This window comes from Rhipicephalus sanguineus, unplaced genomic scaffold (genome assembly GCF_013339695.2).
Source record: "Rhipicephalus sanguineus isolate Rsan-2018 unplaced genomic scaffold, BIME_Rsan_1.4 Seq28, whole genome shotgun sequence".
Lineage (NCBI taxonomy): Eukaryota > Metazoa > Arthropoda > Arachnida > Ixodida > Ixodidae > Rhipicephalus > Rhipicephalus sanguineus.
In genome coordinates, this window is record NW_023614931.1 from 28,830 (window position 1) to 53,800 (window position 24,971).

The 24,971-nt window shown below is 45.3% G+C and overlaps 1 protein-coding gene and 1 non-coding gene across 2 annotated transcripts in view; both read right to left on the reverse strand.

The window, feature by feature from the left end:
• Positions 1–24,567, reverse strand: part of LOC119376923 (eIF-2-alpha kinase activator GCN1-like) — a 35,522-nt gene extending 10,955 nt beyond the window's left edge. The window contains exons 1-6 of the mRNA XM_037646590.2: positions 24,535–24,567; positions 21,276–21,404; positions 18,802–18,870; positions 16,665–16,773; positions 6,799–6,869; positions 3,836–3,959 (exon numbers count right to left, since the gene is read on the reverse strand). Coding sequence (XP_037502518.1) covers positions 3,836–3,959; positions 6,799–6,869; positions 16,665–16,773; positions 18,802–18,870; positions 21,276–21,404; positions 24,535–24,567 — 535 coding nt within the window. The remainder of the gene's footprint in view (positions 1–3,835; positions 3,960–6,798; positions 6,870–16,664; positions 16,774–18,801; positions 18,871–21,275; positions 21,405–24,534) is intronic.
• Positions 23,214–23,285, reverse strand: Trnat-cgu (transfer RNA threonine (anticodon CGU)). The gene has a single exon. It is a non-coding gene; the product is annotated as a tRNA-Thr (tRNA).
• Positions 24,568–24,971: the final 404 nt, after the last annotated feature.

A 24,971-nucleotide genomic window follows, 5' to 3' on the forward strand; every position in this document is an offset into this window, starting at 1 on the left:
AGCCGCGCTTTTTCTTGAATATCCCGCCGCCCTTGTTTCTGTCCACTCAGAATTCACGTAGAAAATCCGCGCCAAAAAAAGGTCCCTCCGCGTGAGCCTATTGGCACAGTGAGCCCACGTGACTAAATAACGCCTTCCGATTCGTCGGGCCTCCCGCGCTGTCTGCTGCAGCGCACGCAAAGCGGCAAGTTGATGTCGCCGTAGTATAACTGTGTTGTTCTCGTCGATTTACGTCCGTAAAGTTCTAACCCGCGCAAGCTGGCAAGAAATTGGAGCAGGCGTTTTTGATCATCCTCAACAAAGACTGCAAGTTGCGGCGGCTTACTGGCACAGCGCCAAGTGAGCTAGACGAAGTGCGCCGCAGCCGCCGGGAGTGAATTAGGCCTACGCTCTCGGCCGCGTTTTGGAACTTTGATCGTGGCGAAGCCGAATCGAAAGTTGCGCAGCGCTCATAAATTAAAAAAAAAAAGCAAGATCACGGCTCGGGTGCATCAGAAGCGCATCCAGCGGAGGACGGCGTGGCGGCGGAACGCGATTCATCGGTCGAAATGCCGACTTCACCTGTGTCGGCGGCCGCCTCGACGACGTCAGTGATAGCGTGGTAGAAGGATCGACACGACGTTCTTGACTGGCGCCAATCGTGCGCAACAGCAGATACAGACTGAAGATAAGATCTCCAGCTTATCGGCAACTTCCGCTAGCGAGCGCTAGCTGCGGACGCTCGCAACAGCGTGCGAGGGCTCTGACCCGTCGGCGGCTAACTACGGGATCGTTGACTTCTCCGCAATCAACAAACTGCTTGAAAGGACATGCAATGGGGCCGTTTCGGTTGGAAACTGCGATAAACTACTCTCCTGGTGTCTTCTAAGGCATTTATTTGTGAAGTAAAGCACTTTTACTTGTGTAGCCCTCCTTGAAGATACAGAGCTTTGTTTTTTGCTTTTTTCTCAGTTTCAATTTTTTGGCCACCTTTCATTCTTTTAGCGAGCGTTTCTCAGCTTTGGTACACTCGATTTTGATCATTATTGTATTACTGAAAAGCTGGATGTTTAGTGAGTGCAACAAAGTGTCATATGTTACTATAGAAAAGCGTAAATTTTTACAAGAGAGAAAACAACAAAAATATATTTTCTCGGTAATCGAATGGCGAACTTTGAAGCTTCATAACTTTTGTTGTAGGAAAGCTAGAACCATAAAATTTGCTTTTTGCACTCTTTGATAACTGTAGAATGCAATGACATTTAATTCAGCAGGATCTGAGTAGCCAATTTATTAAAAAGGTGATTAAATGAAATTTTAAGTAATGATTAATTAAAACAATAGTCGTAATGGCTACATAAAAAGTGAGTTCATATTTGATATTTACACATGTAAATACATGATCACCGAAGTTTTCATCATCCTAACTTAAATTAAAAGATGCTTTATGTCAAAGTGCCTCTTCCCCCCTTAACTTTATTGATTGCCCTGCGAATTGGTGGGATGGGCCTGGATCCCGCCTAGGCTTCGGCCAAGGGTTGCTGGCCCTTGGCGGCTTCCTCGGCTCGCTGGACGGCCCAGAGTTGCTGCTCCAGGTCTGAGCTGAGCAACGCAGACTCCCAGCGCGCGCGGAGGCTGTCGCTGTTTAAGGCTGCATCACAGCTATTGTTTATTATATCTGGACATCCCCATACTATGTGCTCTAAGGTGGCTCTAGAGTCACAATGTCTACACTTGTCTGTCGTGTATAAGTCTGGGTGTATTACATGCATGATAGCTGGACTCAGGTAGGATAGGGTTTGTAACTGCCGCCATTCGACAGACTTAATTTCGGGTGAGGCGGTGGGAATGTACGCCTCTGCAATCTATGGTGTACTGTAATTTCGTGAAATGTGGTCATTCTATCTTCCCACTCCCCACTCATCGGTATTCCCTGAGACGGCACTAATCGATGCTCGGTCTGTAAGCCCTTGAGCCATGCGGTGCGCCGCCTCATTGCTACCTTCTGATAGTGTGTGAGCGGGTGTCCATATCAGATGGACACTTTTTTCTTGATTATTACAGAGTTTTAGAATTTGAAGTGCCTCTGGGGAGATTCGGGCGTTTGCAAAGTTTCGTATCGAATACACCTTTTCAGAAGAAATTTGCACTGCCGCGAAGCCCCACTTCAAGTTTAAATGAACATACGGTAAAACCTCGTTAATTCAAAATCACTGGGACTGTGAAAAATCTAATTAAGCGGGTTTTCGAATTAACCGAACATACAAAAAGCAGGATGCAAGGAACTTTGAATTACTGGAAGTAATCAGAGGTGGTTGTTTGCTGTGCCTGCTATTTTGCAGCTACAAGGGTTATGTTTTCCAGCAATACCTGGTCCCAATTTTGCCGCTAAACCGGGGAAACGGCGAGCCTGGCTGCTGCCAGCGCAAGAAAAAAAAAAAAAAGAAAGGAAAAAAACGGTCTCGTGGTCAACCGAAATGCACGCCTAGAAAAGTCGTGCTTCGCTGCAACACAGTGGTGACACGCGGGCAGCGTGTCACCTGCTCCTCGCAGCGTCAGCGCGTCATGATGCGACCATTCGGCCATTCTTTCTGTTAAAATAAATAATTTAATAACGACCAGTGTGACGGAATTCGCGATGTGTTCTGGGTGGAAAAGATGATCATTGAAGTTTTCGAACTGAGTTTTCGAAGCAGGCGTTGCAGGCAGGCACTCCGCCAGCAGTGCAAGTGCGCAAATTGCCGGAACAACCGCCAATAGGAGGTTCGCATACATCGCGAGTTCCGTCAGACCACCCTTTATTAATTTCTATATTTTCCCAGAAAGAATGGGTAAATCATGACGCGCTGACGTTGAGAGAAGCATGCATCATGCTGCCCATGCATCACCGCTGTGTTGCAGTGAAGCACATCTTCTTTTCCGCAGGCGCACATTTCAGCTCACCACGAGACCGACTTTTGGTTTGTTTTTTTCTTGAACTGGCAGCAGCGAGGCTGGGATGCTTCACATGTCACCCATTAGTATCGCTACACTGCATTGCCTTGTGGCTCCTAAGGGACATCGTTTCTGTGGATTTGCAGAACATGAATCGGGATCAGGAATTGGCACATGGCACCCAAAGTTTTTTAATTAACCGGACTGGTACTGACCACGGCTTCAAATTATCCACCAAAATTTACATTGCAAAATACGGGGCTGCAGAAATCCTTCTAATTATGTGGGATTTCGAAATAACCGAGTTCGAATTAATGAGGTTTTACTGTATTACCCTCACATAGATACATCATTTTTAAGTTAAAAGCTGCATTATACCGCTTATATGCTCTAAGTATAGTAAATTTCAAACGTAACATATTTTACAGGTTATCACTTGCATTCTACCGAAAGTCAAATCCCTGCTACTACTCAAAGTTGCTTCCACTTCCCTTTGAACCAAAAAGAATGATATATGCATATGCCTTGTTTCAACTTTAAAAAATATTGTGCTGGTTAGTTGGGTCATGACAAATATGCTCATTTTTCTTTATATTATGTGACACAAGCTATTCCAATTCACTTCGAAATTCACTTTGACCAAACCACTATTCGCTTCGAATTCGCATTGGGACCTAAATTCACTGTTCGCACAAGCCTATGCAATATCAACTTAGACAAAGCTAAGAAAAAGACAACATACAGAACACATCGGCGCAATGTGCTGTGGCCTGTGTCGTTCTTAGCAGTGTCCAGTTTTTTCTTGTTTCTTTTTTTTTGCTGATTGCGCAAAAAACGATGGTCATGTTTAACCAACTAGCCCATTGTCAGGTTTTTTTTTTCCAGAGAAAGCTTGGAAACCCTCTTGCAGGTATGGACTGACCGTTGAGGACCCCCACGAGGTGCTTGATCAGTGCCTCGAGGGCTTCCTGCGAACCGCACTGGTGAGCCAGGTTCCCAGTCCACCACTGCCCCCTGGCGACAGACTCGTCCTTGCCACCAGTGCTCTGAAGGGGGGGAGGAGGAAGGGCAACATGGCGAGATTTAGTACTGCGTACCAGCATCCGTTATGTGAACAATGTTGTTATGCCATGCTTCAACAGAGCGCATGCAGAAAACCTGTCTCCATGGGTGCTATGCAAAATGCAGCACTATCACGCAACCAACGCCATTACGGACACAACAAACACGTACGAAACCTGGCAAATGACTGGCACTTAGTGGCACTTAGTGATGCAATATTTCCATAATGCTTCAAACCATGAAAAAACAAATTTTAAGGAAAGGCTGGTGCTTTTAATGGCATTGTTCAGAAGACTGAAGAATATCCTTAATCTTCTTAATGTATGAAAGACAAAATGCAGTACACAAGTGTGCATGTCATCAATGTTTTCAAAACTTTCGTTGAGATGTTGACATGCTACCCACCTTAAGATTTTTTAATGCCTAGAGCCATCAGGCTTCTTTTGTTTTTGAGCTTTCATACGGATTGAACTGGATACGAAATGGAGCCCTGCCAGTATGGGCAGCTGCTCAGTGAATATCCAGTCTATGCACAGTTAACATTTTATAAAGAGCAATCAAGACAATAGGTAACAACTAGGGGTGTGCGAATATTCGAAATTTCGAATAGTTTTTCGAATAGTGTTTGATATTCGATTCGATTCGCACTGAAATTTACTATTCGAACTATTCGAACTTGCCAAAGACAAATGCAGTCAACGTCCGGTTGAAAGTGACCCCTTCAGATTTTCAATATGCTCACCTCATTACACTCACGTATTGCGGCAAAGCGCCTTTCAAGCTCCGTTACGTCGAACTTAGCCAAGAGACAAAGTCCGGTTTGAAAGTGGTCCCTATATTTTCAATATGCTTCACCTCATCACAACCCGTATTGCGCAAAGCTGCCTTTCAAGCTCCGTTACGGTCGAACTTGGGCAAGAGACAGTCAACGTCTGATTGAAGTGTCCCCTAGATTTTCAATATGCTTCACCTCATCACACCCCCGTATTGCGGCAAAGCTGCCTTTCAAGCTCAGCTACGGTCGCAAATGTATCAACTCAAGAAAACGCTGGTTCCAATATGGAGATGAAAGATGTGGCAGAGTTGGGGGCTGAATTAATGCTGTTTTGGACCTGAAATTTGGGCAGGAAGTCCGAAAAATCGGACGCCAAAGCTTTTTAGCATCCAAAATTTCAGATGTTCTTATATATCGACGTCTACAAGGCAGATTTGGAACTCCGGACTTGAAGAGAGCACACCATCAGTTGAACTTCCACAGAAGTTGAAAGAGAAGGAGAGGCTGAGGAAATGGCATCTCTGCCTATCACGTGTAAAGCGTTGTCGGCAACACTTTGGTTGCACCAAACCATGTACACAAATACAATTTGGCCTCTACATTGCCTCATTCTTGATAAGAAAGACAACTATGAAATATGACCCCACCAGCGCTTCATCAACCTAGCGAAAAGAAAACACTTTCATGTTGCTATCTCACAAGCACATACTTAGGGATTCTCTGCAACTTTTTCTGTAATTTCACTTCGAATTATTCAAAAAATTTTTGAGAAATATTTGAAAATTATTCGAAATTATTCGATTCGATTCGCACTCAATCTTTATTATTCGAATTCGCTTCGCACCCAAAATTTTGCTATTCGCACAGCTCTAGTAACAACCAATCACTTAGCATCAGCACCATAATCAGCAGCTTTAATTTGAATTTCTTACTTTTGGTATCTAGAAAAATCCAACAGACAATCAGACCAAGGAAAGCATGGGGGACAGTACTTGTTGTCTTTAACTGTAGTGTAGTAATTATGGCGTAAACTGAAATGAATTAAAGTGAATGAAAAATGACACTTTCCGTCGGTGGGATCCTAAAGCACAACCTTCAAGTTACACGTTCGATGCTGTACTAATTGAGCCATGACGGAAGGCACTTCCCCGTCCACTTCGTTGGGCCGCATAATTCGAAGGTTGTGGACCAGTGGAAAGGGTGATATTTCGTCCACTTTAATGCAGTTGAATTTACTTTATTATTACGCTGCATTTAAAGACAACGATTAATGGCCCTTATGCTATCCCTGGCCCAACTGTCGGTTGGATTCATTTGGTTGTGTCTAACAAAGAAACGAGCCCCTCAATAAAACTCTCCTTCTTTGGCATCTGGCTTGCACACAACATTTTTTTTCTGGCTTTGGTTGCATAAGAACAGAGAATATTCACAGAGTTCCTGATCACACTGGCAGATAACTACAGAGTATCAGCATCTTTATTCCATGCACCGGTCGCTCAACAGAGATGGAGGCGAATAAAGCAGCGTAAGGGCTGAAAGCAGAGTCGAGTCATCAGGAGGTAAGCGAAAGAAAAAAAAAAGTGGGAGAATGCAGAGTGACAGCATGTGGGGGAATGAAACGAATGAGAGGACAAGGCCTTGTGAAGACAGCACATACATGGAAGCGGACTTGTCACCAAGCATCAATAAATGACTTGGCACAATTCGATGGGCAGTTTTGAGTGCCGCGTGAATCAAGCAGGACGTGCATCAACACTGGCACGTCCTGCTTTTGCTTCTAAAATGGGTAGTTTACCCTATGAGTGCCTCTGTACCTCAGAAAGCAGACTACGTAGTAAATATCAAGCAGCATTTGTCAAGAAATTCAAGAGTTTTCAAAAAGAAAAAAAAAACTATTCTATGACTTTCAAGCACCTTTAAAATGTAGGTTTCAATTTCAAGGCTATCAAAGACCGGCATACACCCCGTACAGAGATGTGAGAAGAAAAAAGGGTAAACGCAAAAGCATTCCCTAGTCCTACAATAGGTGAACAGGACTACTCACGTGCCAGGCTTTTTCCAAGTTCACCCAGGTAAGGGCTGAGCTCCAGAGTGACTCCCTGTAGCACATGCGCCACACCTGCATCACACAGATGGGAAAATCGTCATCAGCCAAGGTTTACGATTACCCACTGCAACAGCAGCTCCTGTCAATCACCCACTGGGTATAGTGGACATTCACATTATTAAAAGCTACCAAGAAACTGCGCCTGGCAAGGGCACAAACTGGTACTATTTAGCCTCCTAACCTCTGAAAGCTCCAAGTATTTTTTACGCAGCACAATAAATCCTACTAGAGCAGCAGTCGCAAGGAGCTTGTGTCATGAATATTAAATGCCCAGGGCAAATGAGGATCGGCTGGAACACACACAGCATACATATTCTCAAGTCATGACAAAAGCTAAGTGACGCCACTGCAAAGAAAAAGTAAACAGGCAGTGCATGCAGTCAAAGTTCCATAAATAACACTGCCACTTCACGTTGGCAAGCAATACCCTTCAAGCTGTGCATTGATCAAACACAAAATGCCCCTGCGTCCTCAACCATTACGAAATTTTAAGCAAATTTCATTTCTATGAAGCATCGACACAGTGAAAAATTACATCAACTTGCTGTCTAGCTGGCCTTGCAATAAAAGAAGATTCTCTCTAGAATAAAATGTCAACCAGACGTGCGAAAAAATACATGGTACAGCATAGACCGCTTATAACGTAAGTCGCCGGAGTCGCGAATATCCGCACTATAAGCGGTACCGCACTATAACCAAAAACAACATTTTGAAAGGTTGCAACGTGTACAAAACATGACCAACAGGCAGGGCGCGCGATTCCGACTATCGCGGCATGCGACTGGGGCGTAAGTTTGCATCTGCTTACATTTGAAAATGTTGAACTGTTAGCGTCCGCGGACCTGCGGTGCCGACATAACGAACGCGGAAAAAATGCGCCGTCATGGGAAGCCGCCGCGGTAACACACTGCGCGTCCGCGATGTCGAAAACGGTGGCGACCACAAACCACCACTCGAGTGTTTCACACGCACGCCCGCGTTTTCGTAAAATATGTAGTCACCCCTTCTAATGCACAATTGCAAAATGTTTCACTGACTCGGCACCAAACCGCAACTTCTGTAGTCCGCGCGCCGCCGACATGGCAGCTAGCGCTCGTTAGCCTAGCGTGCGCGTTGCAACTTGGCAGGCCACCACCGCGAGAAGCTTGCCCTAGGCAACACGGAGATCGGGAGTAGAAGAGATCGCACTCGCGAGCTAAACCGAGGGCATCACGCGTGAAACGAAGTTTCGGTTCGCGATCGGGAGAACAGCCGCGGCAACTATCCTGAAAAAGTCTTTCAAGCTTGTAAGTCCGCCTGTTGGTGGCAAAGGCGAAAGCTCAATCGCGTCTCAAAGCATTGTTACTTGCGGGGGAATCGAGGTTGCACGCGCGATATCTGCGCTCTACGACGAAGCAACGACGAAGCGCGCATGTCAAGCGGCCGAAGGGGGCAAAGGCTTCTCCGTCGGCCGCGCAACCGCTCCCCCTCCTCACACCACGCACCTGCGCCGGGCTGCTCCCTTTTTTTTTTCTCCCCCCGCTCCTTGTTCGTTCGTTCCGCGACCCCTCCTCCTTTGTAATGCCGTCTCCGCTCTCTCCCCCGCCGGCGCATCTCCGCTGAGAAGCACGCTCGCACCCTCGCATCTTTGAGAATGTTCCGGCAGCCGCATTATAACCGGTCTTTCATCTCGGGGGTCTGCACAATAAGCGGTATGCGTATACATGGAGTTCTATGGGAGAGTAAGCGGGAGTCAGAAAAAACCGCATTATAGCCGGTACTGCACTGTAAGCGGTTACGTTATAAGTGGTCTGAGCTGTACCAGTTACCAGCTGACATAATTGAAGGGCATTTATAAGATGGTCTGATGTTCCGAGAATGTCTGAGCCACTGCAACTACTGCAAGAACTGTACACAGTTAATTTCTCATTAGACAATTAACTAAACGCCCTTCACATATATATTGAAACATATAAAAAGGTCGACGATTGTTCGCTTAACTATTTTTGGGCACCCAGCTGTTTCCCCTCTAGAAGGCTGTTTCTCTCTTGGCCAATGTTTACCACTTTTTCATTTTTCATAGAGCAACAAGCTGCATGCACACAATGAGCAAGGATTTCGTTAAATCATAACTGTGGCACAAGGTAACTTAAATGAATTGCAAAATATAATACATGGTTTTTAATACAGCTGAGACTACAAGATCAAAATACAGTTAAACATCTATATAAAGAAGTTCGTAAAGATCAGCAATTTACACGGTTCACGGGTGCAACAGCCGAAATAGGATTTGGAGCAATTTTTGGAGCAGCAAAATGTTGCTTTTGAAGCACAATAATCCAAATTTGGAGGAGGTTACAAAAAATAAACCTGAATTTTTTTTAGCACGAAATCCCAAATTTGGAACAGTATAACAAAGAGGCTTACTTTTAGAAAAAGAAAACAAAAATACGTAAAAAACATTAAAAATCAGCCAACTCGTGCACGGTGCACATGAACATTGCTATTTCAATAAAAGCAGTGTGTTGAGCCACCCCACTGTGAAAACAATGACCAAGTCCACATTAACATTTGCAGGGCCTGTCAAATAATTCGACAGGCACTGCAAATGCTAATGTGGACCTGCAAACCTGGCAACCTCAAAACTCAGGAGATTCGTAAAGCAGGAGCAAGCGGGGGTGGAGAAAAAAGAAAACTGGCTAACGTTTTCGTCTATTCGCGTCTCAAGGCCACAGAAACGCCATACACAGCAGGTCCAAGTGATCTCCAATAATTTTTTAGATGTTGGCGATATACTAGTAACTCGTATTACACGGTGCTTGCATGAACGAGTAATTAAGGAACAAAATGTGCAGTGTCCCTGACAGCTAGTACTAACAGCCCTTTCAAAACCTCAGAACACTTTTTTGCAGGACACCAGTGTACTGCGGCAAAAGTGGCTTAAAAAGCGTTCTGCATGCAATAAAACAGGCAGTAAGGAAATTTGAGAATCGCTGTGCCTTTTTATTGTGATAGCAATTTATGGACACTATCAATGGATTTTGCCGTTATGTCCCGTATAAAGTCCAAATTGACAACATCACCCCACGCATAGTATGGTCTACTGCGGGTAAAAGTGCGCAAGTGCGGCTGAAGCAGAGATCAAACAAGCCAGCCCATCTCCGTCGCTCGGAGGGCACATGCGATAACAATCACTCCGCTCGGGAGGCCTGCCATCAAAGCAGTGAGAAAACGCCTCGCCCTTCTTGAACGAGCATGAAAAGACGCAAGAGGGGTGGGGGGTGTCGCTCCAGCAGCAACTTTGAACTTTGATTGTAAGGGCGCGGTCGTGATCGCTGGCGCGTGCGCTATCTCAGGCGGCCATCAAGCGGGCGGCTCGTATACCCTTCTACGTGCTGCGCTCTCAATGCGAAGACACTGTGCAGAAAGAGCATCTTTCCCTGGAGTGGCTGTATTCTCTTACACCAACGTTTCGTAGAGTGAAGCGAGATCGGTTACAAAAGCAGTTTGCTGCCAGCCTCACTTCGTATAACATTACAATTTGTTGCTATATCGCATTCACTTGCTTCGTCCTTGCGGTGAAACTGACTTTTTTGTTCTTTTGCGTGAAGGTTAGGGTGAGGGTCTGCGCATCTGTATTGGATGATGATGCCCACACTGCAGATGACCAACGCGGCCTCCATTTCTCGCTAAAATTTGCGCAACTGAGAAAATTTTGAAGCTGGTCGGGCATTTTGGCGCAGCGTGGCACTACTTCAACAAAATTTCAGTTTTGGCTCAAGCTTGGTGCAAAAAATAAAGAATTGAATCAAATTGGTGCAATTGGCGCAGCTGTTGTACCCCTGTTGGTTTTATCAAAACCTTGTTACACTGAAACTGAACCTTTTTTGCAAAGTATAATCTTCGAAGGATTCCTTTTTTAATAGATGCTGCCGCAAAGAAAGTTCGAATATTATAGCCGTACAAAAAAATTAATAATATAAAAGATGTTCATTAAGCATGACATCTGGCTGCCACGACTTGACGACCCGCTGGCAAAGTTTTCTTCACAGTGGCTATGTGTCACGCGTAAAGCCAAACAAATGCAGGTCCTAACACACTATGGTAATGTGAGTTAAGCGAAGCTATTGTGCCTATTCTGCCACTGTGGCTTGTCATCACTGAACGAAACCACTTGCTCTCTATCGCTCCGATAAATGCACAAAACATTGAATGTAGTCCACAAGCCGCAAAACAGGCCCGTAAGGCAGGGGGAGGCAGCTCCCCTCCCATTTTTATGACACATGGTGTTTTAGCAAAAATAATGAAAATAGGCGCTTTTTTCAAATAGTAGTCAAGGCTTTCAGCAAGTGGGTCCCCCCCTCCCCTCCGTTAAAAAAAAACATTCTGACTACGGGCCTGCCGCAACAACAAAAGAGCTGTGGTACAAAATCGCATGGGAGCGACAATCTGACCTACGCATATGTCTGAAGAACTAGCAAAGTCTAGTACGGCATCGCAAATTTCAGTCACCACAGTGCATTCAGCAAGTCTTGCAAGTCAACTTTATCACAGAACACCAACATAATTTTTAGAGCTCGTAGCAGTGCGAGTGGTAACTGCGAGCAGCTCCAAAATTTTGTCTTTGACCATGTTAAGTCTTTGACATGTAATGCCATTTTCTATAGCATTGTTTGCCTAGTTGAGACATCAACATGAAGTACATCTACACAAAAAAACAACATTGAGCTAACCAACGTGTCTGCTGGCTGGCATCAAAATACCAGTCAACGTCCGATTTTTCGCACTCCCTAGGGACCGCGAAATCGTCTGAAAAAGCAGGCAGTCCGAAAAAACAAATTCATGCTTTTTTATTCCGCTCAAGCGGTCAAATCGCCACAGCCCCGTCCGAAATAGCTTTAATGCCTCCCAGTACACTTATCAGGCATTTTGGTGCGCGCCCAGGCTCTCGCAAATACATTAGGTAGCTGCCGCGAACCCGGCTTAACTACGTGCCAACTGCCACTTGCAAATTTGCGTCTCGTGATGAGCGCCGCTGATACTAGCAAAGCGCGGAATAGATTACGGCTCTCTCGCATGGAGCGTTTGGAAACGATGACGCGGAACACAAAGACTGTGTCGGAAGAGCGGATGACTCGTCCGGCTTTCCCTGATGCGTGTGCGCACGTAAACGATACGCACACGCATTGCCGAATCTCTGCCGATACGCAGCATTTGCTGCTGTGTGAAGCCAATCGTTTCTAGTTGTGTGCAGCACATCGCCAACTAAGCTGACGCCGTCACTGTACTCTCGCTGTACCGTAGGCATGCATTTGTCACGAAAGGGTTCGTGATGACCATTCCGTTCCTGACCGAATACGGGAGCGGCAGTGGCGAGCTGGTTTCGTTCGTGAAGGCAACACGTCTGTGCGGCGCACTTAGCGGTCTCGCACAAAGAGGCAGCATGAATGGCGGCGCGGCGCGTTTGGGTTCTCGCCTGTTAAATGCGTACAGTACGCATGCAACTGCGCTAAGACACGTGCACTGCCGAGCAGTTAACTGAAGATGCTTATCGTAAGGATTGTCGGCGATTAAGCCGTACTGGCGCGTTTGCCGCCTGCCACCATCACGCCTCCGTTCATTTCCGCTGCTTATCCGTAAAGACATCGCCGCACTACGCCGTGATATGGCCCCTTTGAATTTCTGGTCTGCTTCACCCCATAACACTTCGGCATTGCGGCAAAGCTGACTTTTGGACTCTGCTACTGTCGCAAACAGATCGACACGCGCAATCGCTGCTTTGAACCTACAAGATTATAGACGCGGCAGAGGTGGAGGCTTCAATTAATGCCTTTCAGACCTGCAATTTGGGTAGAAAGTCCGAAAAATCGGACGCGGAAGAGATTTCAGCATCCGAAATTTCGGACGTTCTAATACATTGACGTCTATGGGGCTGATGACGGTGCCGCGAAAGCGTCCAAATTTTCGAGCATGTCCGGAAAATCGGGCGTCCGAAAAATCTGCAGTTGACTGTACCAGTTAATGTGAGAATGTTTGCACTAAAACATTTCCCTGTAGACTTGCTTGCACATTGTCCATGGGCCGCAGCCAGCTTTTGAAAAAATGCATTTTCCATTGAAAAATGCAATCGCCAGAACCATACTACTCATGTCACCACTGGTGCGAGCAAAGGTTTCAATTTAGTGCTTCAGTCTTCCTCTCCGGTAGCAGTGGAACTTTGTTATATTGAAATGGCAGATAGACATGCTTCATTATATACAGTAAAAGCTCGTTAATTTGATTTCATGGGACCAGAGAAAATGTCAGAATTAACCAAGTGCTGAATTATTGCAAGTATCGAGAAAACAATAAACAAGAGTCTATTCCATCAATGTATTTTAATTTTCTTGATGAATACGCAAATGCAGTACTTATTTTGCATAACAGCAGTGTAAAAGCCGTAATATTCGTCATTTATAACTTTGTTCACAATGTTACTGCTGCTCAATGCCCCACGTGTTAAGCCGAAACGTGCTTTGCACCCATCCCTCATTACTAGGCTTGTGCGAATATGCGAGCACGTCGAATATTCGAACGAATATTACAGTACAGTGAAAGCTCGTTAATTCGACACCCGTTAATTCAGATAATTTGTACAGCTCTACTAGGTCCCGGCCAAAGTGCATGTTAATCTATGGGACCAAGCCTTCGTCAATTCGTCAGAATTCGGCTCCGCACCGCTTAATTCGGACAAATGCTGACTGGCTGCCGCTACACGAAAGTGTGGTAAAGCAGTGCTGGCACCACTGGAGTGAAACCGAAACCTCAGTGGCATCGCCATCGTCATCAACTAGTGGGGGCGCTCACAGCGTGACCGAACGTCTGCGTCTTCTTTCTTCGCTCCACTGCGCCTCCGACGCCATTTTCCCTTGTGTTGTCGTGTCGGCACCGTCTCTTCTCGCAGAGTTCTCTATTTTTTTTTCAGCAGAGTGGTTTTGTGAGGCCCGAGCATGCGGCAGTAGCTGACGATGGCATCAACGAGGTGCCAGCCGAGTCCACCGACGATGACTGCCTGACCTTCGATGCTGTCCTTCCCACAGATGCGACCCTTTAGGACTACATTGCGATTGATGATCGTGCCGCCACGACTGGTATCCTGACCAATCAAGAAATTATTAATGATGTCACGGGCGCCCAGGAAAAACCACGATTCTGACGAAGAGTCATGCGAGGAGATGCAGCTGCGACCTCATCGCACCTCTCGGGAAGTCTCGGAGGCACTTTTGATATTAGAGGACGTTTGCCTGAGCACTTCCGACAGCTTGCGTGTAGTTGGCCATTTGGAAGAGTTAAGAAAAATTGTAATTTCAGCCGGAATCTGCACGAAAACACCCACGACCATTACAAAATACTTCAGCAAATAAAAGTATGCTTCTCCAACATGATTTTAATGTTTTTCCTGCTCATTCGTTAATTCGGCATTCGGTTAATTTGGACATTTTTTCCGGTCCCGTGAAATCAGAATTAACGAGCTTTTACTTTATTCAAATTCGCTTCGATTCGAATTTAAATTATTGGAAATTTCGAAGTACTCGCAATGAACGAACAGGTGTATTTTAGTCCGCATGTAACACCCCCCGCCTGTAAAGGTGGTTTCACTGTACTGGAAGAGTGCTGTACCAGGCGTGCACCTTTCCAGGTAAAATACGCACTGCCAGGAACACCACTTCAAGATTAAATGAACATCGATTCATCATTTTTTAAACTTAAAAGCTTGTTATACCAGCTTATACGCACTAAGTATACTAAATTTTAAAACAACGTATTTTACAGATTATCACTTGCCTTCTACCGGAAGTCAAATCCTGCTACTATACAAAGTTGCTTCCACTTCCTCTGAGCCAAAAAGAATGACATTTATGTCTTGTTTGAATTAAAAAAAAAAGATATTGTGCAGGTTAGTTGGGTCATGAGAAATATGCTCATTTTTCTTTATAATATGTGACATACAGTATTCGAATTTGGTTCAAAATTATTCGACCAAAATCACTATTCCCTTCGAATTCCCATCGAACCTAAATTTACTAAACTTTACTATTCGCACTACTTAGGACAGGTAGTTACCGCGGAGCCGAACCATGAGAGTGAAATAACTAGAAGAATAAGGATGGGTTGGGGCTCATTCGGCAAGCATTATCAAATCATGAATGGTAATCTACCACTATCCCTCAAGAGGAAGGTATATAACAGCTGCATCTTACCGGTACTTACCTACGGAGCAGAAACCTGGAGACTTACAAAGAGGGTTCAACTTAAATTGAGGACGACGCAGCGAGCGATTGGAAAGGAAAATGATAGGTGTAACCTTAAGAGACAGGAAGAGAGCAGAGTGGGTCAGGGAACAAACGGGGGTTAATGACATCATAGTTGAAATCAAGAAGAAGAAATGGATATGGCCGGGCACGTAGCACGTCGGCAGGATAACCGGTGGACATTAAGGGTAACTGACTGGATTCCAAGAGATGGCAAACGCGTGAGGGGGAGACAGAAAATTAGGTGGGTAGATGAGATTAAGAAGTTTGCAGGTATTACGTGGCAGCAGAAAGCACAGGACCGGGTTGATTGGCGGAACATGGGAGAGGCCTTTGCCCTGCAGTGGGCGTAGACAGGCTGATGATGATGATGATGATGATGACTATTCGCACAAGCCTACTCATTACGTATCGCCAATACCAACATCACCACGAGCATGTGAAGATAATTTTTTCATAAAAAATGGCCAGCAACTGATCGTTCCTCAAACAATGTAACTAGAGAGATTTATGCCAGCATGTGGGCTGCAGCTGACGCTCTCCATCTTTAACAGCTTCCACTATGTTTGATGTTTGAGTTTTGTGACATTGCACTCACACTGCCCCAAATGAAAACAAAGCTGGAACAAACCTGGCTTGCTAATGCAGTCATGGATGGTGACCACGCCTGTCTGAACACCTGCAGCTATTTCGGTTGTTTGGGAATGCTGTTTTCGGTCCTTTGTGCTGCACATGCGGTGCTTCGTGCGTGGCGACTAGTACTACGATCATCCAAATTAACTGAGTTGTGGCCAAATATGACCGATTTAATGAGATTTCGATAGCATTAAACAACAGATATGCTTGACGAGACCAGAAAACACATCCGAATTATCCGATTTTCCACATTAATGGGGGTCGAATTAACGAGCTTTTGCTGTATTGAGGTTAGAAATGTTTATAAAGGGACACTAAAGAGAAACAATGAATTGGTTTAGATTGATAAAGTGTGCTCGGAGAACTCTTGTGTAGTTTATTTCACCACCATAGGTTTATTATTAGAGGAGAAAACCAAGTTCAAAGTTTCATTTTTAAATTTCGCGCCGAACTTTGTAATTCGTGACGTAAAAGGTTTCAAAGAGCATTTAACATATTTTGGCGCCACTGGCTCGACTAAATTTCCACAAACTCGTTACGTCAAGTCTCTGGCCCCCTCAGAGGACAATGTACTTCGATTTAACCGATTAGGAACTACGTAGGCCCAAGCAGGTGCCGTCAAAAATATGTGATGTCACGGCAAATGGTGCGGGAATTCCAAGGTGGCGTCGCCACGTGTATTTTCTTTTTGTGCGTTTTCTCGCTTATTATGCGTCTTCTCGCAGCAAGCGTGGTGTTTTTTGGTATCGTGGAAGACTACTTTATTAATGCGAGAAAAATCGTTTTGCTCATTAGTGTCCCTTTAAGCCGAAAGGAGTCTCATGAGTCACAAGCACACCAATACAGAGTGACACGTTGCTGAACTGCGGCCCTACACCCAACAACAACAACGGGCACTCACTCTCCATGATGATCTCAGGGTTGCGCAGCATGGCCTTCTGCAGGGCAGGTACCAGCTGCTCCTTGAAGTCCTCGTGGGTCGCATGCCTCAGAAGACAGCGTGACTGCTCCTGCAGAAACAACAGCTCATTATCCGTGGCTTATCCCCCATGGCACCCTCCAATATCAATTAGGCTTCAGAGAGGTATTTATGAAAAAGGCTACATGATGTCTCCCCAAAATGCGAACAATAACATGAAGGACGTCTAATTTCAGGATTCTATCCACTTCGCGCAGCCTCTCTAGAGAACAGTCTAGGCTGGGGCAAATATTCGAGCACTTGAAGTATTCGAACGAATAACACAGTATTCGAATTTGCTTCAACACGAATTAAGACTTCTTAAATCTCGAAGTACAGTCGAACCCACTTATAACGATCCCACATATAACGAACTATCGGTTATAACGACCATATTTGAATGCACTTACGATTTTCCAATGCTAACCATTGAAGCTGCGTCCAGATATAGCAAACATTTTTCAAAGCCTCCTACATTTACAACGAACACGTCAGACATGGTCGGGGTAAAAATATGGCACATACGGAGTGAAAGAAGTTCAAACAGGTAAAAACTAGCAGAAGGCGACTTGATAGCCTCGCAAACTTAATATGGTGTTATGTGATCTCTTTTGTTATTTAAGTGAAGTGCCGATGTGTTTGTACTTTGACAAATATGCTTGTATGTTTTGTTTTTTTTGTTAATTTCTTATTATTTTTTCTTTTTCTATTGACTGTACTTAATCACTGCCTAAGATTGTCCGCCTGTTATAATTCCTCTGGGAATGACAGTATGTATAAATAATAAAAAATAATAATAAAATGAAGGTCTACATTCTATTCTTTTCAATTTTGTGAGTTGAAACTTCAGCACCTGAATGCGAGTGTGATGTTTACAGACCCGAATTTAGGCAAATGCCTATTTCGTTCCTTGCGCTCCTATCACGCCACTTTGATATACGAACATGAATTAGAGGTTAAGAAGGGCTTTTATAGTGTTTTTAAAGTGCCTATAAATGCCCATATTGGCGTTTGTGCCTAAATGCTTACACATACCTATAAATGCCTATTACCAAATTGGCACTTATACAAACACTATTTAGTCTCAAGTTTCGCTTCTGGGTGCAGTTTGAGCCAGTTACTTATTTTACTGTGCAACATTGACTGTTCAGAACTCTATAGGAATCAACCTAGCCCTCTAGTTCAACCAACTCCCTGAAACAACCGCTAGCAGCAGTGAAGTGGGACACTCCAGCGAGCATTCGCCGTTGCGCTATCATGGCGCGAGCGGTTAGCGAATACAAAACCGCGGAGAGCCGTCAGAGGAGAGTGCAGAGCAAGAAAAGAAAGAAAAATGTAATGTGCATGTGGATTTCGTTTTGTTTGTAATTTAGTTTTTCAGGTGTTCACTGCTGTAGCACAGCCAGAAAGTTTCTTTTTTTGGGGGGGGGGACTGGTACTGTGCGGAACAAAGCACAGTTGCACGGCTATGTTCAACTGTTGGCGCCTTTCTGCCATCTTGAGCAATCATATTTTTGTTTTCCTGTCGTAGATCGAGGTCGCGCGCGTCTTCGCTTGAAATTATTTGCATTTATGCGAAAAATTCATTGTGCCTATATTTACAATATTGGAGGCCTAAAACGTTGTTTAGCCTGCATATTCTTGGTGCCTAAAATGAGCATTTTTCTTTTCTATTGCCTAAAAATCCGGCCTCTAGTGATGTTGCATATTTCAGTGGAGTTCTTTATCGTGTTTTGGCCACACTGGCTCAATAAAACTTGCTGAATATTGTCACATTAGGTCTCTAGGTCCTTTTGAACGCGATGTAATTAACTTCTACCAATAGATAAAGAATTGTGGGCCCTAGAAATCACCGTCAAAATCTATGATGTCACTAACAGTTAGTGCAAGAACATCAAGGAGGCAATGCAAACTGCTTTTTTTTTTTTTATTTACGACGTTTTCTCTACTTTACCAAGCCCCATGACACAGCCGTGGTGGTGCTTTTGGTACTGCGAAAGGTTAACTTGTCAATAAGAGCGAAACTGTTCTTTCTCTTCCGCATCTCTTCAAAACTAGGCCCACAAAGCCACACACTTACCAGAACATGAGTCGGTGCGGCAGTCTTGCTCAACAGCACCGCAGTCTTGAAAACTTCCAGGAACTTTGCCTACAAAAGAAAGCAGCAAAACATGACAGAGCACCGTTAACTCGGAGCAAGATGAACAAACACTTTTCGAAGTTATCTTGAGATGTTGCACAGGAAAGAAAAGTTTCAATTTGCAAAGAAATCATTCCATTCGTAGGGTTCCACCACTGAATAATGGACCCCAAATAACCCATAAAGCTATGCTACAGTAAAATACTTCAAGCTGGTGTGGCCACTGTGCCTCAACAATACACACCCTGGTTCGTCCAGATGCAAAATTTACCAACAAAGCTGTTAGGCTAAGTCCCATAGCTACCGTATATTGCCGATTATAAGTAGACGTTTTTTTCATAAAATAACCTTCCAAAGTTCAGGGGTTGACCTATAATCGGAGTCGACCTTTTGCGGAATCGTAAAGTCGACTTATCTGTGGGGTCCGACGAAGGGTCGTCCTCGGATTTCCTGCTATTCGACGCATCAATAACATCAGCCGCAGAGGCAGAAAAGTCGCGGCAACAGCTATCTCCCAACGCACGCGCTGCTTCCGGAGCCGGACATTTTTGCGATCTGCCACGACAATCGCGAAACACTAGCGAAACCACGCGAGGCGAAACTACAAAGCGCGTTTAAAAATCTCCGCCGTGTAGCATGTGAACTGCTTGGGAAACATGGTCTCGAAAGCAGCATTTCAAACCTTTGATAGAGGGAGCACGATGCTCTATGAATAAAGAGGAATTTATCTTGTGATGCTCACTGCAGTTTTGTTTTCATACAATAGAAACGATTCGTTGACAAACCATCGGCGTTCCACAGAAAAGCTCGCAGAGCCGTGCAGGCTGGCAACACTTCGCGGGGAACTAAACCACGACTTGACCAGTCACATGCGCCCACAAGCGTCTTCGCGTCTTTTTGCACTCACGCCTGTTTGCCATTTCTGCATTTCGCTTCGCTTGCGAACAGCGGTGTGAGCGATTTACGACGCTGCCAAACGGACGCCAAGATGCCACTGCTACGCCGGCAACAGTACAGCGCTGCTTTCAAGAGGCAAGCGATCCTCTACGCAGAGTCGGAAAGCAACGTTGAAGCAGGGCGCAAGTTTGATGTGTCAGAAAAGTGCATGAGGGAATGGAGAAAACAAAGGACCAAGATCTTCACACGCGCTGCTACACACCGTTCCTTTCGCGGACCGAAGTCTGGACGATAAACTGCCGTCGAGGAGGCGGTTCGAGATTGGGTTCACGACCAGAGAAGCAAGAGCCTGAGTGTTTGCTACAATGATATTGAAGCAAAAGCACGTACTGTCGCGAAGGATATATGCATCCCGCAAACAGAATTCAAAGTATCCAAGAAATGGGTCACGAACTTTATGAAATGGAACGGCCTGAGCCTAAGATGAAAAACAGTGCGCGTTACTTCGCTGCGTGAGTGATCTGAAGGCAAAGCATTCATTCCTGCTGGGTCAAATCGGTCCGCACGGCGTTTTCCACATGCGGCATCTCAGTACCACCGGCACCCGTTCCGATGGCGAGCAGCAGCAGTGGCTCACATGATGGCAATGACCGTGACTGCGTCCTTCTCTCAAGCGTCAACAAGTCGTAAGCAATGTTTCACGGGCAAATAAATGTTTCTTTGTATTACTCCCTCTTCTGAAAAACTTATTGGTGAGCTATGGCCGCAGCATGAGGCTGTGTTCGGAGTCAACTTGTTTTCCCCTAGAAGGGGTTGCAAGTTGGGGGGTCGACTTATAATCGGAGTCAACTTATAATTGGCAATATACGGTACATCGTCATGCAGCGGAGTGCCCATAAAATATCAATAAAACAACAGCCAGGGTCTCAAAATATTGCTGTGAAAAGTAACTATTAACCAGCCAAAAAAAAATTCCTTTGAGTGACTTTTCCTGAAAATTATGTTGTTTTTTCTAACTGCATTGTATCACAAGTCTCCAAAGAAGAGAGAGACAATTAGCTCCCACAGCACTACTGCCATAGATGTTGCTCAGAGTGGCATGCATATGCGAAAGATTTTGTCACATTGAACTGTCAATGTCAAATTACAGGCATGCAAGTTTCCAAAGCTTTTTGTATTGACACCTCAATGCCGGACTGTGAAGCAGCATCAATAAATGAAGCGCATTTCGATTTGTCTTGGGGACAAAGAAATACGATAGTTGCATTACCACCCAACACAAAACACACTAGGCCTATGGGCCATGCTGCTTTACTGTACCATTAGCAAAGTCTCAAAAAGCAATCCTAATGCTTGTCAACACTTTAGGCCGAAACAAGGATGGAGAGTCATTTCTTTTTTAACAAGAAAGCAGAAAATCGGCAAAACATGCACGGAAGTGTCAATGAAACCAGCCAGCTACGAGTGTATCACAATTAAAATACTGGAAAAAAGAACAACAAAACATGCGAGTGTACCTTGTAGGAGTGGATGACATCCCTCTGCTTTTGGGCATCCAAGTAGGCAATGAGGTAGCACCACGTGAGCAGCACAGCACACGAGGGCTCTAGGCTGCTGAGCACCTCCGCATACAAGTCTGTCTTGACCTGCAAATACACGAGTTAACACGCATGAGTGACAGCTTCAAAACTTGGGAGAGGCCCCTCCCGCCAATGAACCCTACCGAAAGAGTAGCTGAACCCCTTACCAATAACAATAGCACAATGTGGATACGATGAACTTTACAGAGCCCAGTAGTACGCAGGGCACATTGAAGTGTGTAAATATACATATGCACTACGTCTGTACTCTTATGCTACTCTTGTGCTGGAGCTTCAGCAAGCAAGGGAAAACTGAAGTACCCCTCATTACGGCTAGGTGAAGCACATTCAGGTTTTTTGTCTTTATGAATGATAGACGACAACGAACTAAACTTCTCTGAAAGAAAAAAGTCAATTTCGCCGCAAGGGTGAAGCAATGCATGCGATAGCAAGAAATTGGAATATCACACTAAGAACGACAAGCAGCTCGACACTTGCAGCACGCCACTGAAGCACAAAGATGGACGCCCGAGATGAATGCACAGGTATACACAGGACAAGGGTGAACTAACAAATGTCACAATTGTTAGGTCTTTGTGCTTGAGCAACGCGCTGCAAGTGTCGACAATGTCTGCTTGCTTGTTTGTTTGTTTCCTCAAAATTATGGCACGTACCCACTCTGTGGGACTGGCCAAGACTGCGTGCCAACAATGAAGAATCAGATGCTCTTAGATATTTCTTTTCTTTTAAGCTGCGGTGGGTGGAGTGACCCATCTGCGTCTCCTGCCACACGGGGGCATCTGACACAAGGTGTGCCTGGTGTTCTTTTTTTTTCTCGTTCCACATCATAAGTGGGTACAGAAAAGGGCCCCTTCGTCGTGCGCGTCTCAAGGACACTTTGCAAATTGAAACAAAACGTAGGAGTGTTGCGTGATAGAAAACATGCTCAAGTTTCTCCGAGATCTGCATACCACCAGCGGTAAATGGTGAACATAAATAGCTCGCCGTTATTTCACCGGCGCATACGTGGTGTTGTTGAGTTTTCCAACGCAGCGCGCTGGGGAGTGTTATGATGGGACTTCACGGCTCGGCGCCGCTGGATCGTCAGAATGGTGTGGCGGCATCAGCCCTGCTTTCGTTAACCTCAACGTTCCCCGAAACGCACCAGATGCAGCGACAACACTGCACTTGTGTCCTGAGCCCCTCAAGGCTGGCAGTTCCCTCTTCAATCGCCTTAGACACGCTTGGCTGACTTTGACGCTTTTATGGCCTGGGGATGAACTATTTGCAGTCCAGGCTGCTCGGAGGAGGCAGTTGCTTGTGCACTGCTTTGTTCATGCTTCTGCGAGATGCACCGAACGATTAGCCGAGCGCCGGAGATTCTTCATCGGGAACCTGTCCCACACTAGGCGGTGTCTGCGACTTCGTGACCTGGCCGGCAGCTGGCCGTCACCTGCACCGGCGGCGCATCGAGGCAGCGCCAATCATTCCATGCTTTGCAGCAGCAAGCAAAGTTGAAGAGACGGAAGCATGGTAAGTGTGACGTACGAGGCTACTGGTTGACTGACCAGAAAAAGAAGCAGTCACAACCAGCTACCTAATGTTGAGGCTTTGGTTCAGGCCAATAGCGCACCGGTGCCCCTCCTTCTGTCACAATAGCAACAGACAAGTTGAAATGTAGGGGTGGCACATATGGGTTGGTTGGTTGGCTGCCTATTTCACAAGGAAAGAATACGACTTTTAAGGGCTCGTTTCTTAGTTAGACACACTAATAATGAGAACCAACAGACAATAATGCCAAAGAACGTATAGGGGATGTTATTCCTTGTAATTAGGATAAAGTGTGAAGAAAGTAAAGTGGACGAAAAGATAACTTGCCACCGGCAGGGACCGAACCTGCGACCTTCGAATAACGAGTCCGATGCCCTACCACTGAGCTACGGCGGCGGTCATCCTCCCGTCCACGGGGGACGCGGCTTTCGTATCGCGCAAAATGGCAAAAAAGTCGATTTTTTGAAAATCACATTTTCAGTTTCTGTAGCCCTTTTTCTATCTGATTCCAAAATATCTTCACTGAAAACCACCTAGAAGTGCTTTAAAAATTAGTTGCGCGGGCTGCGGTGTCTAAAATTATTGTGGAGATCGCAAAAAGTGCTTTTCAAAAAATTCTTGCTCCGCAACGGTACAACCGGGTGCCACCATTTAGAGCTCGTCGTAAAAGGCATTTTTCCTTTTCAAATTCCCCGCCTCAGCTGGCTCCTCCCTTTAAAAACAAGCGCACAAAAAGCCACGGCCGGTCTGGAGGCGCGCGCTCGCTCCTTCCTTTACGGCCTGCGCACGGGGGGCTGTTGCTACCTATGGCCGCAATTTCGTCGGAACGCTCCGAGCCAACTGCTCCCTAACTCACTCCCGGCCGTTGCGGAGGCTAGCGCGCGCAGGGAGTGCTCGGCTTCCGACTTACCGTGGCGCTTTCTGAAGTAACTCTACATGGTATTCATGGTACCAATGCGATAGAAACATGGTAGCAAGTATATATGATGACTCTGGTAAATTCCGCTTTACAGAAGTGGTGGCACAGGCCGCTCATAAGCCCGCTTCTGTTGCTCGGCAAAGCATCGACGCGGTTATAACACAGCCTTGTTTTTTTTTTTAGGTTTCTGTAACTTCGAAAATAAGTAAGAGGATGAACATTGCATTTGGTTGAGGAAACGGTTTAATCATGGTTTAGGAAATGTTTATTTCAAATGTATGTGCCGGCCGTCGCTGTACTTGAAAATAACAAAATTGCACATTTTTTGTTAGAGGCATCTTAATTCGTGCTTTAATATTGAAACAAATACTTCAAAAAAGTGAAAGTCGCTGCATAATGGGGACGGCCACGCTGCAGACGAAGAGGAAACAAAAAACCTTCAGAGAATCCTTTCAATGGGAAACAGAATGTTTTCCATGGTACTACAACAATATGCGCATGGAGAACTGAAAAAAAATCACTGCTGGTAAAACACTGTAGTGACGACCACAGTTTAAAGGAGTGAAGTCTGTCACAGCCTGATATGCTTCCGCGAGGGCTTGTGAATAAAACCGGAAGGCCTGTCATTCTGACCTGTTAACTTTTTTGTGTAGTTAATAAGAAGAATCCGGAGAAACTTCTCAGAAATAATATGAGCCAGCACTCTCGCGCGACTCTTGTCCACACCTTCCGGACAGTCCAGAGGTGGCGAATCTTCATGGTATGGCTCAACAGTCAATTGCAGAGTCTCGAGGATTTTCGTTCGAGGAAGATATTTGACTGCTTTCTCGAAGAACGTCACAATTGTGTCCAGCATTGACAGTAACTCCGGCTCTGGGTAGTGTAGATCATAGGCTTCTTGCTGACGGAGAAGATGATACAAAGGACTGCTCGTTTTGTTTGTCGTCACTAGCATGGCGCATGTTTCGCAACCGACATCAGTGACGAGTTTGGCAGTGTAACCACCTACATACACCAAGCCTGAATAGGCAACAGAGTTCGGTGGTTCGCGAGGAGGTTCTCGCAGAGCTTCAAGTTCCTCAATAACATCTTCCGGAATAGGCACCGCCGCTTCTTCAATGTTTTCGTCGCAAATGCCCATGTCTTTTGAAGGTAGTGCCTTT